This window comes from Toxorhynchites rutilus, chromosome 1, assembly GCF_029784135.1.
Source record: "Toxorhynchites rutilus septentrionalis strain SRP chromosome 1, ASM2978413v1, whole genome shotgun sequence".
Taxonomy (NCBI): domain Eukaryota; kingdom Metazoa; phylum Arthropoda; class Insecta; order Diptera; family Culicidae; genus Toxorhynchites; species Toxorhynchites rutilus.
In genome coordinates this window covers 44,063,685-44,079,999 of record NC_073744.1, presented here as the reverse complement: position 1 = coordinate 44,079,999, position 16,315 = coordinate 44,063,685, and the positions used below count along the sequence as shown (strand labels likewise).

The following is a 16,315-nucleotide window of genomic DNA, read 5'->3' as shown; positions in this document are numbered from 1 at the left end:
GTACACCTCCCCCCTCTCTTAGGGGAGAGCTGCCATACGAATGAAACACAAATTTCTGCATTACTCGAGAATTAATCAAGCAAATGAAACGAAACTTGGCATGTGGAGGTTTTAGGGTGCAATAAATGTTTATGATGGTTAGGCACTCTACCCCCCCCCCCCCCCTCTCTAAGAAGGGGCTGCATACAAATGAAACACAAATTTCTGCATTACTCGAGAATTATTCAAGCAAATGTAACCAAATTAGGCACCTGGAGGTTTTAGGATGCAATAAATGATTCTATAGTGGTTAGATACACCTGCCCCCTCTCTTAGGGGGGGCTGCCATACAAATGAAACCCAAATTTCTGCATTACTCGAGAATTAATCAAGCAAATGAAACGAAATTTGGCATGTGGAAGTTTTAGGGTGCAATAAATGTTTCTATGGTGGTTCGACACTTCACCCACTCTCTCTAAGGGGGGCTGCCATACAAATGAAACTCAAATTTCTGCTTTACTCGAGAATTAATAAAGCAGACGGAACCAAATTTGGCATGTGAAAGTTTTAGGATGCAATAAATGTTTTCACGGTGGTTAGATACTCCTTCCCCCTCTAAGGAGCGGGGCTGCCATACAAATGAAACACAAATTTCTGCATTAATCGAGAATTAATCAAGCAAACGAATCCAAATTTGGCATGTGGAGGTTTAAGGGTGCAATAAATGATTCTATGGTGGTTAGATACTCCTACTCCCTCTCTTAGGAGGGAGGGGGTTTAGAGGGCACGAAACGTGTCTATGGTGAATAGACACTCCCCCCCCCCGCTCTCTAAGGGGAAAAGAGGAGAGAGGTCTTTGTTCTAGCATATTTTCTGTATCAAACATTTATTCCATGTAACGGAGAAACATGCTATTTGCAAGTGGTTGAAAAATATTGAACGAGAATTATGTCTGAAAATAATATGATATTATAATGATGAGTTTTGGTAGAAGTACTAGGAATTTTTCAGTAAAAGGTAAATTCAACGGGGTCGATTAGAAGATCAATCAATGAACAGTTCAGGATTATGAACGCTTAGTAAGAAAACGTGAATGTATGAAGGTATTGATAACAAAAAACTAATTTAGGGCGGGACGAAGTTTGCCGGGTCAGCTAGTATATTATATAAAACGATTCATTGTTATAACAATTTGGTGACTGGAATAAGGAACACTGTAGCGGTCAGCACTATAAAATATTTTTAGGGCAAAACATACTCTCATATGTATTTGCCCTAAGTTAGATAACAACGCAGATGGGCTGAGTCGATCTTCAAACGACGTAAAGCGTTTTATCTTAACTTCAGGAGAGAGCCTGGGAGAGATTCCCACGTTATAGAGTTCAGGGAAGCTGCTAAGTATGGAAGGGGAGAGTGAAGGTTGGAATATGGTTTTCGAAATCAGAATGATTCGGCCAATGCCAATCTTCAGATTTCCGAGGATAGCCGACAAGATTTTGGGAAATGACGTACTTCCTGTAAGTACGTTTGATTTCACTTTCCCTGATCTGAGGATGTCTAGGCGCGCTTACTTTGTTCGTGACTGCGGAAAATAGTGGAAGTGCGCGTGCTCGTTTGATTAATTCCAAAAAGGTAGTTAAGTTTAAGGCAGCATAAAACTCGTTCCTTTTTTCAAAATCTTTGTTCGTTAGGTCTATGTTAAAACGAGAGGCAGTGATTAGGAAGTAACGTGTTGTGCGTGTGTGTGCTTACGAATCACAGGTGATTTGAACCTTTTTTTACGTTGGCGATCAAATGTGCTATGTGCTAATATTCCATCGCACAGCTACCTATTCTCCCGCAGGCAGTAAGGAATAGCCACTTCATCGCGAAGATAATTCGCTGACTCGGAGAGCCCGTCATCAACATCCGCAGCAGGGACAACAATATCGCCCGTAGGAAACTGATCATCAGCAGCAGTCAACAATTTCAAATCAATAGCTGGTGAGTCCGTTTCAAGCTAGCTTTTGTACGGAGGGTGACGTCCGGTGAGGACGTCACGGAGTTTTTTATCTATTGCCCTAAGTCGGGATGAACCGGACGACGTGAAGAAGATCGCGTCCGAGATTTTTTTGTCAAAAGCCAAATGCAATTGCTGGGCGTCATTGTTGACCCCTCCACACAAAGCGCTAAATAGAATCAAAAGACCCCGGGGCAACAAAAGCTCAATTTCACGCACACACCTCTCATAGAAAGCTTTCAAGCTATAATTCGAATGGAAGATAATAGGATAGCAGGATTAATCGAATAAATGCATGTTACAATACCATTTATGTAATGTTTAATAAAACGGTGTTAAAATGCAAAGATATCTAGTTATCGAATGTTAGTACAAACTGAAGCTTTGATACTGTGAAAGTCTTTTATGTTGCACATTGTAAATTGTATCGCGATCGTTTTTCGTTTTATGTGGGACAATAAGTCTTTCCAGTGTTTTTGGCGCTCTCTATGGACAGGTAGCAGCCTGGCCTATGATGAGAATTAATCGGGTATGAGTGAATTCTACCGATTTCTTTGAAGCTTGAATTCGATTGATGGGGGTCTAATTGAATGTTTCGTTTTGGTTAGAGTTCCGTGGCCTGGCTGGAGCGATCCGTACTTCTATTTCGGAAGTAGAATACCTGAACTCGCCCTTACAGGGAGTCTCAACCGGGCAAAATCGATCTTGGCGGGCAGTCTCCTTCGGGAGTTGCGCTTAAGCTGCGCGCTTTTAGAGGATCGGCCAGCCCACGGCTACAACACTAATTCACGGAATTAGGAAAATGATGTTTTTGCCGGTTGGAATTAGAACCAAAAGATGCAAAATGTTTTCCATCATTATACACTGCGTTTCACAACTATAGAACCACTCATTTTTTCTGAGTTTCCAGAGATATGTAAGAAGTCGGTTGAATTGAAGTATATAGTGTAGAATACATATCTATCTTCATTTATAAGACTGGCCATTTCAACTTTATTGTTGTGTTTAGGCGCGAAACGTGCAAAAAATAAAATTCAGTGTTTCATAACTATAGAACCAGATAGAAAAACTCTCATTCCTTTACAAAGTTAACACCAATTTAACATGAATTACGATAAATTTCTAATTCGTAGGTCATCTTTAGTCACTTTTTTTTTGCAAATAATGAAATGTAGGAAATAATTCAAATTTTCATGGAATAATACACAAATTTCTTGAAAATTTCACTGAAAAACAAATTATTTTCGAAATTGAAATTCATTTTTCTCAAAAACGTTTGTCAAAAAAATTCTAACTTTACATAAAAAAAAATTAAAGAATTACCAAACCCAAAACCAAAAATAACAGTACATACTTTCTTCAGTTTATGAGAGACTTATTTCATTCATATAATTTTCGTTGAGATTTTTTTTAATTATGTTTCGATAAAAAGAGTTTTAACTTCCATTTTTTTTTTGAAAATTCGTTCTGTATTTTTCAATGAAAGCTTGAACAATATACTTCTATATTTCATTGTCTGACAACAATTCTGTAGTTCTCATAGTTTTTGAGTTGGAATTTTTTGAAATTTCAAATTTTTAGAACTTTTTTCGAAAAAAACAACTTCTTTTTTCTTAAAAATATATATTTTTTAAATCCTATACGTTCATACAACTACCAACCAGTCTCCCATATATTATTTATTAACTCTACCTAAACAGCATCACAATAAAGTAATATGAGCTGTTTCTGAGTTCTTCATTATGCTTCAATATAACGTACCATTCGATACAACGTACGATATTGAAAGTGAAATGTACGTTATATTGAAGTTTCCCTTGTTAATTGCACTTATCCTGTTGCTCAACTTTTTCTAAGCCCTGATTTCTCTAACTTCCTTGCTTCGTAGATCATTGGCTTTGGAAATTTGGTAGGTTAATGCCAAAAGAACACATTGCGAATCTGTCCAAAAATATATTCAATTACCCTTTTCTGTTTACAATTTTGTTATCATGTAATAAATGTTTCAGATGACCCACGGAAGGACGAGTGATTGGAGCTTTTCGCAACTAGAATGAAAAGTCGCTACTTTTAGGAATCCGTACAGTATAGCATTGTAAGTTATTATTTATAAGTGATAATATGTAGCATACAATGTTTGAGCGCGAAAGCGCCGTCGCATAAATCGCTATTACATTGATGACTGAGCTGAGAGCTGGAGAGAATGGCGATAATATTCACAAAATACTGCAGAACAAAGGACTCAGGATTTTAAAATCACACACACACACACACATAATTGATGTAAGCAGCAACGAGAAACGTAAAAACTGAAGCAAAAAATAAAGTATAACAACACACAAAATATGCAGCTACAAGTCAGTTTTGTAAACGTAGAATATGGTATATACATCCTATTAGTGGTTGGTTGAAAAATGCCAAGGAATGAGCTAAAAGAGATATATTATTAATTTTAATTTATTCAAAACCGGATGTAAGGATTGTGATACTTGCCACATACTATTAATGTTTATATATTTTTTTTGCATTTTTGTACTGTTCGGAGTTTGAGTCTTCGTCTATCGAATGAGTCACGACCCAACAAAATGTTATGACGAAATGTGACACAATCACGTTCATGAAAATCGTCTCACATCCGCGGCAAGACACAACCATGTTCCCCAAACACACTTGAAACAATAACACATTATTATACACACATATAAACAACCAATTCTCCAATCAATCGTTTTGATCAATCTTTTTCAAAGTAAAGTGCTAAGCTCTAAAATATAAATTACTAGATGATTGAGGAGCGCGATTGAAATGAGCCGCGTGAACTGAAAAGTGGAAACAGTTCTCTGTGTGCACCTACAATGGCCTAAACAAATAGCAAATCACATAATCAACCTTCGATGCGAACGATGGATAGTTGTGCAAACAATGAAAAATCGACCTCGTCATTCTCATAGCATTCTTCCAAATTTCTCTCGAAGAATTTTCCATGTATTACATACGTGAAGCTCCTTCGCTCGTGGTCTGTACTGGTCACGCATCGACCCACAGTGGGCATTTCGTTTGAAGAGCGTCCATTTTCCTGCCAACTGGGCATTTGGAATTGTAGTAAATTCACTTTCCATTGCTAGTTGAATACACCTCAGCAGTGGCGTCGACTGGGGGTGCGGAGGGAGAGTACCTCCTTAAGGGTCCCCATCATACCAGTCGTTTCTGCCGATCAGTACCTCGACTCCACAGTGTATTCGTCCCTGATGGCTGTGCGAATTTTGCACCAACCATCTTCACGAGATGTTGCTCGTAGTCTTTCGCAGCTTGGGGGTTCCGTAGCCGCTGGGTTCAGCTCTATCGCACCTGATAAACAGTCGACAGGTTTGAGCGCATACAAACCGCTACTAGATAGTGATCCGAGTTGATATCCGCACCTCGGAAGGTGCATACGTTGGTGACGTCTTTTTTTAAATAGATTAGAAAATGCTCTACCAACCTTATCTGGGACGGCTTAACCCAGACTTCGTGTGGGACTCACACCCACTAAAACATCAACATCGACTACACAGCCACCCTCGCGGGGTTTCTCTTCCCAATGATGCGCCGATTAGGTAGTGCCCTCCAACATGACGCGCACTCCGTCACATATTCCCGTAGGATACCATCCAGCACAACAGCCCTCGCAGTTGTTCCCCTTCCGTTTATCTTTGTGATCACGAACTCTCGCGAGACCACGAGACTACCTCCTGAATGGGATATCGGCACATGTCTTCAATGGCGGCCTTTACCCGTCACCCAATTGCCGTTACCGGAGGAAACGAGATACGGCTTCGCGATGATTGCTACATCACAGTTTGTTTCTGTCGCTGACAGTCGCAACATTTGCTGTGCGGTGTCACAATTGTTGTGATTAATTTGGCTTATCTTCATCACTGTTGGTTTGCCTTTGCCTGTTTGTACACAGGGCAATTGAAGCCTCCGTCGTTTGGTCATAACTGACCTTTTTTTTGCAGAGCATACACCTTAGTTGCCCCTTGCAGTCGCTGGCAAAGTGACCTTACATTCCACATTTTCTGTACAGGTTGGATCTATCTGGCCCCAAGCAGTCTTTCGCCAGGTGTCCGAAGTTTAAACACCTGAAGCACCTCTCCAGTTGTTGGGGAACAGAAGGAATGATTCTAAAACGACCCACAGCCCAGCAGACGTTCATGCTCTCTAACTTCAGCAACTTGTTCGCTGCGTCCGTCGAGAGACGAGTCGTTGCGATCTGCGTCCCGCGATACGCCTTACTTAATTGGATTTTTATCGAAACTTTGCCCACGATGTTCTCCTCCTCCAACTTCTGACGCAGATCCATCTCAGTGGTAAATAGACTGAGGCTCCTGCATTCTATCGATGACTCGGAGGATAAAGCCCTTACATTCGCTCCGTCGCCGAGAACCCTTTCGACAAGATCCTTGAATGCTAAGCTCCTGATTTCCGGCTCTCTCTTCAGCTCGAACAGCATTTCGCCATTCTGGGTGCGCCTGGACTTCACCACGCTCTGCTTCAGTTTCTCGAAGCCAGGGTCCTCTCGTTCTTTTTTTATGTCTGCGTATGATACGTCGCCCTTGGTTTCGACGATGAGTGCATCGCCTTTGTCTCTCGCCCACCGAGGATTAGACTTCTTGTCATTTGGCCCCTGCCTCTTTTCATTCTCTTTCTTCTTTTTTCCACTTGTCCACTCTCTTTTTCCTCGTTCCTTACTTTTTCTTGTTTCTGTTCACGACCGTACTCCAGTCGTTGCTCTTGTTATCGGTGTCGCTCTGGTCGTCACTGTCGCCCTGGGCGGCACTATCGCCTTGATCGTCGTTGTCGTGGTCGTCCCTGCGTTTTAGAGCATTTCTACTTCTGTTGGTTCGAGGTTTCGAGGAATCCAGCCAGTCAGCCCTCCTTCCTGGATTAAACTAGCGCTGGACTTTGGCAGGAACAGAGGATTGATCCCCCGACTTTGTTGAACCTCAGATACTCCTCAATTAATGCCACTAGAACCTTGTGTTTCCACTTGGTTGAGTATTGGCGATCGCATCAGCATTCTACTATTAGCGAACGCGTTGGCTTGGTCACCTGTCGTATCCATCAAACTACTTCTTCGTTATTCATTGTTTTTGTTGGTTGTCTTCATTTTGGTTGGGTCCCAACTCCGGGCCGCTATCTCCGCTCGTTGTACATAGTCGTCTTTTTGTGATCCCATGGTTATCTATACAAGCAGTGAGGCCATGCGAGGGTTGACACGAACCTTCATAGAGACCGTGTTCAAAGCCGGCTCAGCGCAAGTCCGGCATGTGACATCTGAGCCTAGTACCTAGTGCCAAAGCCTAGACGAGCATCGAACGTACCCGAAGACTTGCCAAGTTATTACCGGGACGTGGGCAACCGCACTCATTATTTCAGGACCAACCCCACACATTATTTCAGGACCAAGAGTTAATCTTAAACACTAAACTTTACTTAAAAAAAAACAATTTCTTCTTTTCGAGCACACGATGTGCATCTATTCACTATTCAAATTTAACTCTAACCTTACATTCATTGTCCCTGCTTATATATATCAATGATTTGTGTTTACAACATCTTGAATGTGGGAATGTTTATTCATGGCATCAGCGCGATGTTGATATCGATTCTTGTGAACGGTTGATTGTTTATTCTTGGTCTCCGGGTGGTCCGATAAGTTGTGATTGTTGATGATGATGCAGCTGGATGGTGATTCGGATGTTTATATTCCGCTTATCGGCTATGCGGTCTCGATTTGTGCTAACTGTGCTAACTCCTCCCCTCTTGATTGCTTTGTCCTCAAAGTTTACTTTTGGATGGTGCGTAATGGTGTTGGTGCATCAAAGAATGCTTGAAGTTGTTTTTTTCTTTCGTCTGATAATTCCTCTGTGTTGTTGGTGTCAGGTTTAATTTCCGTTGTTTTTGGTGGCTCATTTATTAGGATGGTCTCAGCGTTTTTGTCGAAGTGGACTGTTATGTTGGCCTTTTGTTTACGTCTGGAAAGGAATCGAAGAATTGCAAATGTGCTTGCGATTAGAATTATTGTTGATAGTCCAAATGATCCAAAGATATTGAGTTTCCAACTCAAGGAATGATTTTGCAGGTTTAATAGTTCCAATTTTTCGCGATGTTCAAGGGTTAAATTCTGAAGGTATTCCACAGGTGGTGCGTCTATGATATGAATTTCGTTAACACGAAGTCCAGTGGTAGGATCATATGTTTTTGCAGGAATAGTTGTTTCATAATTGGAATATTGTTCGCCGTTGATATGAAGATTGCATTGGCTGAATTGTATTAAAAACGATCCATATAGGGGTTGACTGGAATTGGTACAATTTGATGAGACTTCTGCACCAGCGTCATTGATCAAAATTGTTGCATCGTTGATTCGTTTTACGAGTCCCTTTGAATATACCTTTTCAAAGGTGCAATTTGAATGTTTCCCTGTAGTAAGTTTATATATGCATTCATTTGCATGTTCTATTTGAGAATTATCGCATAAGAAATAGTCATCATATAATAATTCCAAAAGAACATTCTTTACATCAGAAATGGCCTTTGACTTAATTGGTTTCATTTTGAGATATTTTGAAAATTTGTCAAGTGAGGATATAAAAAGGAAATTGGCATTGTAACAAAATATATCGAGATGTATGATCTCGCCAGGATAATTAGGGATTGGAGTTCTTACGGGGATAAATTTCTGAGGTTGTCGTTCATATTTTTCCATTTTGCAAATTTCACAAGTTCTTATATATTTCTGGAAAAGTTTATGTATTCCTGGGAAAAAGTATTTCTTTATGAGTTGAAGTGAGTTTTCCTTTGCATTCCGATGAGCGAAATTATGCACATTCTTGATTGTTTCTAACTGTTGTTCTTCATCTTGAATATCTTCTACTTTTGTTTGCGAAAATCTCACTTTCAAAATTTTTGAATTATAGTTTGTTTTATAAATTTCTTGTATAATTCCCATGGTTCGTTCATCTGTCATAATTCCGTTCAATATTCCTGGGTTGAGAAATTGTTGTAGTTTGTCCTTTAGAAAGTTTATATCAAAATTTGGTTCAACAAAAGTGTGTCTGTTGTATTTTTCAAAAAGAACATTAAATTCATAGGATGAATTAGGCCCAATCTGAAAAATTAATTGGTTCCGAAAAACGTTAATGGGAGCCTCAGTTGAGGGTATATAGGAACTGTCATCTTCTTCTGCCGAATGTTGAGTAGGGGTTAATGAATTTATTTGGATGCGTGAAAGTGCGTCAGCTACTACGTTGGATTTCCCTGGTTTATAGAACATTTCATAATCATGTTCCTCAAGGAAAGCTTTCCATCGTTTTAGCTTTGCATTATTGTTTTTGGGTGATAATGTGAATGTGAGTGGGAGATGATCTGTGTAAATTTTTAGTTTTGCTCCGTAGATAAAATTCCTTAAGTTGTGAAGAGCCCATACGACTCCAAGCATCTCTTTTTCGTTTGTTGCGTAGTTTTCTTCGGTCCTGGAAAGAGTTCGAGAAATAAATGTTATTGGTCGTTCGCCGTCCTGGAATTGCTGTGATAACACTGCTCCTATTGCTTTATCTGATGCGTCTGTGGTGAGAATGAAGGTTTTTTTCAAAATCTGGAAATGTTAAAACGTCTTTAGAAGATAAAATTTCTTTAAGAGTATTAAATGAATTTCGTGCATCATCATCTAGATTGATGATTGTGTTTTTTGACTGATTTTTCAGAATTTGGCGATGGCCATCCAGACAGTCCTAGAAATGCGCGTAAATCTTTCAGAGTTTTTGGTTCAGGGTATTTACGAATACATTCAACCTTCTTATCGTTTGGTTTTAGACCTTCTTTTGAAACAATAAAGCCAAGAAATTCGACTTCGGTCCTTAAAAATTCTGATTTGTCAGGTTGAATTTTGAAATTAGCTTCTCTTAATGTTTCCAAAATTGTTCTTAAATTTTTCAAATGTTCATCAAGTGTTTTACCGAATATTATGATGTCATCTATATAGACATGACATATTTTTCCTAAGTGTTCTCTTAAAACTTTTTCAGACATTGGGATTTGATGAAATCCTGATGCCAAATCTGTTGGGTGTGTCTGCCTCAATATTTAGTTCACGCATCTCTGCAGCAAGATCCTTGTCACAAGCGACAGGTGACACTTCTGTCTCGCCGGATGCTTCTGATCTAAGATCTTCCCTGTAGATGTACTGGGTCCAGCCTGATTTAGAGTCGAAAAATTTGGTGTTTCGCCTGGATCAACCAATGTGGTAAAAAATTTGTTTTCTCCTAAGTTAGATAGGACTGTGGATGTATCCGGAATTGGATATCTGTCACTAATTGTTTTTGAATTTAATTTTCGGTAATCTATAACCATTCTGTATTTCTTTTCTTTAGAAGCATCCTGTTTCTTTGGTACTATCCAAACTGGTGAGTTGTAAGGGGATCGTGATGGTCTAATAATTCCATCATGTAAAAGTTTTTCTAATTGTTTATTAACTTCAGATTTTAAAGCTTGAGGATAAGGATAAGTTTTGCTATAGACTGCATTTTCGTCAGTAGTTCTGATATCGGCTTTGACCTTTGTAGTAAATGGTAATTTTTCATCCGGAGGTTGAAATAAATCTTGAAAATCTTTTAAAACTTTTCCGAGTCTGTCTTTTTGTTGCTTGTCTAGGTGATCATCTCGAATATTTATTTTGTTGATTTCCTGTAGTTTGTATTGTAGTAGAGGAATAATGAATTTGTTTTCTAAAATTAATTTTTCATTTGAAGTATCTATTACTGCTTTCAATTCTTTTAATGTGTCGTGTCCTATGATTGCATCAAAAGATTTTAATTCATTTAAATGAAAGAATTTAATCAAAACATTAGAATATGGTTTGAATAATTTTCCGCTGGAATATTTATTAATTTTTATATCTCCGCCTACTGAAGATACATAAAAAGGTTTTTTTATTTTGTGGCTGATACTTGCGTATCGAGGGTGAATGAAATTTTTGTTTGATCCTGTGTCAATTAGAATTTTTAGTGGTTCTTTTGCCTTACCAAAATAAAGAAAGTATGGTAGGGCAGATTTTAATCTAAAAAATTTAGTTCTGCTTTTTCTATGTCTTCTTCTTCAGGTGTTTCCCGTTCTTGTGTGTCAATTGTTTTCATATATCGTTCATATTGAGATGATTCTTCGGTTTGTTCCTCTTCATTATATTCGTTATCTATGCATGGATAATCGTGATCATTGGGATTAATTTCAACGAAATTTTGGGGATCTTCATATTGGCCGGTTTTAATGTTGAAGAGTCTTGGTCTCTTCATTGGGTTTACCTGAGTTGTATTTTGAGGTCTATTGCCGTAATTTATTTGTCTAGTCCTAATGGATGGATCTACTTCCATAGGTTCTGGTGGATGAAAAAAATCCTGAAATGAGGTTAATATTGCAGCAAGTTTATGTTTTTCTTTGGTGTTTAGATGTTCGTTTCTAATGTGAATTTTATTGATTTGCTGAAAATTATGTTGTAAAAGTGGAATAATATTATTGTTTGGTATAATATTTTTTTTCTTCAGAGACATCGATGATTGCTTTAAGTTCTTGCAGAGTATCATGACCTACAACTGCGTCAAATGTTTTTAATTCATGCATGTGGTGAAATTTTATTATTTTGTCGGAGTATGGTTTGAAGAATTTTCCTTGAGAGAATTTACTGATGGTTATGTTTCTTCTTATTGAAGAAACTGAAAAGGGTTTTGCTACATTGTGTGATATTTTTGTGAATGTGGGATGTAATGGTGGTTTTTGGAAAGAATTTTGTGGGAATGGTTGATTAAATTATGTCATAATAGTAGCAATTTTACACATGTTGCTGAATTAATATGTACAAAAGAAATTTTTATTTTAATTATTTGCCTTCTAAGGGTAACCATGTAATTGGGTCGTCCCCAGGCAAATTTTTGATTCTTTCAATAAGTTCTTCCCATGTTTTTGGGTCTGGTGTATATTTTCCTTTTAATGGAGCAAAAGGTTCCGGAGCTTTACCACTTTCAACCACATCTAAAAATTCTAAAAACTCATTTAATTCTTTATCATCCATTTTTTTATTTAGTTGTTTGATCTTGTAAAAAAAAAAAAAAAATGTTTTCGTGAAAAAATTGTTTAATAAAAATAAATGTTTGTTTTAAAAATAATTGTTTCACAAAAAGTTTTATCCTAAAAATATTGTTGGAAAATTATCAAAAAATTTTAACCTTACCTGAAAAAGAATTAGTATATATATATATTTTTTTTTTTTTTTAAATAATATGATTATTTTCAATGAATATTTTGGAAATTACCTTTATTTTTTTCTGAAATTAATTGTTTTGTTATTTTATTTAATTAATTAATTGTCACACTATATTTTGGAATTATACAATTATTTGCACTACTTGTATTTGAATCTTTGTTAAATTATTCACTTTATTTCACTTTGTGATATTTCTGTTTTTGTTTTTAGTACTTACATGTAAATCCTGAACATCTTGTGGGAACACCACAAGACTGCGGAACAACGTACTTTCGGATGTCAATCCTCTTTCAGTGACGTCTCGAAAAGCTTCGGTGCGCGTGTCCAGTACTTTTGTCTCGATGTCCTATTATCACCTTTTGATTTATCCAACCGCTGGCGGGTTCAGCGAGACTGGTTGGTCGGGATCCTTGAAGTGTCTTCCTTCCTTCCCAGTGTGGCGGCAAATTCCTGTTCGGTCCACAAGCGAGCTCCTAACTGTTGTGGCTACTGAGGGGCTCTTCCACACGGCTGCAGAGGTCCTGCGGTCCAGAGAGGCTTCGTGCGTTCGGATATTTTTTCGGATAGTGTGGGTGGTAACTCTATCGTTCACCCTATCACTTCACTTGTCTCACTTCCTTGGCACTACTTTCACTTGGCAAGGTCCCTATTCGGGCGCCAGTTAATCTTAAACACTAAACTTTACTTAAAAAAAAACAATTTCTTCTTTTCGAGCACACGATGTGCATCTATTCACTATTCAAATTTAACTCTAACCTTACATTCATTGTCCCTGCTTATATATATCAATGATTTGTGTTTACAACATCTTGAATGTGGGAATGTTTATTCATGGCATCAGCGCGATGTTGATATCGATTCTTGTGAACGGTTGATTGTTTATTCTTGGTCTCCGGGTGGTCCGATAAGTTGTGATTGTTGATGATGATGCAGCTGGATGGTGATTCGGATGTTTATATTCCGCTTATCGGCTATGCGGTCTCGATTTGTGCTAACTGTGCTAACTCAAGACCCGAAGTGCGTTTCTAGGCCGGCATGTCCACAGTTCGGTTGGTGATGTCTGAGAGAAACCGTCCGTCGATGAGATCATGATCAATTTGGTTTGCCGTTCGTTGATCAGGTCATCTCCATGTGGCTTTGTGGATGTCCTTGCGGAGAAAGAAGATAATTTGGACTACCGGTCCTCGAGAGGCTACAAAGCTTACGCATCGTTGGCCGTTGTCGTTCGTCTCGGTGCGCAGACTGTCATGTCCGATCACTGGTTTGTACATGGCTTCCTTTCAGATCTGAGCGTTCATATCGCCGATGACAATCTTGATATCTCGACGCGAAAAACTGTCTTAGACATACTCTAGCTGCGCGTAGAAAGCTTCTTCCATGCTGGCAGCGCACATCGATGATGCTGTAGTTGTAAAACCGGCCTTTTAACCTCAATACACACATCCTGCCTACAATAAAGCCGGTACCCAGCTCGTTTGATGTGTCGCCACTCTGATAGTATTAGGCCCTGCGACTACACATCTTTCGTATGTTCTATCCTTTCCAGCAAGGCTCCTGCAGTGCTATATACGATTAGAATCCTGTCGCAACCCAGGATATTCAGCGATCTACAGTTCTAAGTACCGAGCTTCCAATCGTCGTTCTTTATTCGTTGCCGATTGTTCCGATCCGAATTTCCTTCTCGATTGTTCGTAGTAACTTGTTTCTCACTATGCTACATAACTAGGGTAGCGATGGCTAACCACGTATAATATCTCACGCCCGTTGAAAGTTTGTGAGTTGACAATTGTCGATCATATTAGGTGATGTTATAGAGAATTCCTTTTTTTTTTTGTTGATTTGAATACCCATACCGCCGTTACTTTTTAGTGAAAATAACCCCAATAATCACATCGAGATTATGTATTCATATGTCATATAAATATCAAATGTTGTTTTCTAACGTTTTTCAAATTAAATTCCTGAATAATCTTATATCCAACGAATATCGAACGATGTTCCGAAAAATTTAGATGAACTACGATGTTTTTTGTCAAATTGAAGAACACACCCTAAATCTAATTTTCACAGCGGGTCGATTCCACTTTTCTGCTCTTTAATAAGATGACTAGAACACAATAATTAAAACTAGGAAGCCACTGTCCAATAATACTACAATTAATACCTAACTATTCAATGTAACTCGATGGAAATCTATCTAATCCTTACTTCGTTGCAACATAAAGCAAACAGGCGAGACACATTCACACATATTGATATAACGTGGAAAGATATATGATAACAGCTTAACGAAAAAAAAACATTAAATGCTAATGTGGACAACTACAGAGCAGCTATAGCCAATAGCCGGATAAACTAACTAACTAAAGTCAATATTATGAACAAAATAAATGCAAAGCGCGTGAATAAGAAACACAAAATGGGATATAAGCAAAACAATAAGCAAAATCTGTGTCTGTATAGTTGTAGGTAGAGGATATGAAAATACGCAAAACCTAAGGAAGTTTCAATTGGAGGTAGCGATTGAAAATGATTAATATATAACCAGAAGACGATCTACAGTCATTTTCTGTCTTAGAGAAGTATATGTTTGAATGTGGCATAAGTCTGCTGCGCGTGCGTTTGGTTGTGTGCTGAATGTGTAATCAATGGATGAGAGACAGGACCAGTGCGCGACTGTTTTAGAGATATATTATAAACTATCGGTACTAATATCTACGCTCTGATCCAATTATCCGGAGTAAGTCCCTTCCCAATCCAATCAACAGTTCCCCCGCTGTCATGCCCACTAATTGCTAGAACGTATATTTTATAGAGTTAGTTTTTTCTATCGTCGCAGAGAAAGCTTTTCTTGGAGGAAATTTTCTGATTTGATTGATGTCTATCGATACCAACAAGATTGTATAGAATTATTATGATTTTACGTGATGTAAACAAATTGCAATTGAAAATGAAACCCAATCAACCAAAATGTTAATGTTGAAAAATCCAAACTAAATAAAAAAAATGTTTGCGTGTAGAATTAAACAACACTGTTATTCTGAAAAGAACAAAATTTCAAATATACCAATGCAAATTATCTCGCTACGGAGAAGAACAATGACTTTTTAAAGGAATGTTAATCGTGCTCATCTAGTTTTTCCGAAATTATGACTAAGTTGAAAAGGTGAACTTTGCAAAATACACACAAAATGCAGATCAATGAAGACATGCATAATTTTCCGTACTCAGTCCAATTTAATATGAAATCCTTTTGCTCGAATGTATTCTATAAATAAAACATATAAATTCAAACAAGACTCAGCTGCTGTGCGTTTTCAATCCACAAAAGGAAATTCTATTAGCAATACAAACCTTTGACTTCTTGAAACCAAACGCTTTGCTTCGTTTCTTGAGGAATTAAATGTAAAGAAGCAAGGAGTTATGGGGATGAATTGCTAAACTTAATGCTAACTAAAACTCCGATGAACATTATCATATCCATTAGATGTTTCGTTTGGTACCGCTGAACCCAAATACGAAGATAGCAACTTATCGCTCACCACATCCATCGAAAGTAGCGAGCCACAGAAAATCTACGGGGTTGGAAAGGGAACACAAGTAACCCCGTCTTCTTTACTGAAACACGGCTCAATAACAATACACGATCGCAACATTTGTTTGGATCTTGTGACATATAGCGAATTCGTTTTTGTTCAGTTTCAATTTCAGTTCCAACTAACTGCTGTTAAAACGTTTTTTTATTCACTCAGTTTCAACCTAGTTTCGCACTAGGTTCAACCCGAAAGCTGTTGGGTTCACACGAGATGTTCCACGGGTTCGCACTCGGGTTCACCAATACAACTTTACTGAACTGTCAAGTTCCGAGTATTTTTTTGGAAAATCTAAAAATAAAGACTATGAAAATACACTGTCTCACTGTCTCATGTGTACAAGTGTGTTTTTTACAGTCCTGTTTACTTACGTTTTTCTACGTGTTTTTTATCCCGTTCGTTCTCGTTTCCGTACTTGCGAAGCTTCATTAGCGGTCCTGTGTTGTA

General features: G+C 38.1%; 1 protein-coding gene across 2 annotated transcripts in view; it reads left to right on the top strand.

Moving 5' to 3' along the window:
* LOC129764349 (uncharacterized) overlaps positions 1-15,574 on the top strand; it is a 37,009-nt gene extending 21,435 nt beyond the window's left edge. For both annotated transcript variants that reach the window (XM_055763341.1, XM_055763348.1), the window contains exon 3: positions 3,988-15,574. In XM_055763341.1, the coding sequence (XP_055619316.1) occupies positions 3,988-4,010 (23 nt within the window). In that variant the 3' untranslated portion in view covers positions 4,011-15,574. The remainder of the gene's footprint in view (positions 1-3,987) is intronic.
* Positions 15,575-16,315: the final 741 nt, after the last annotated feature.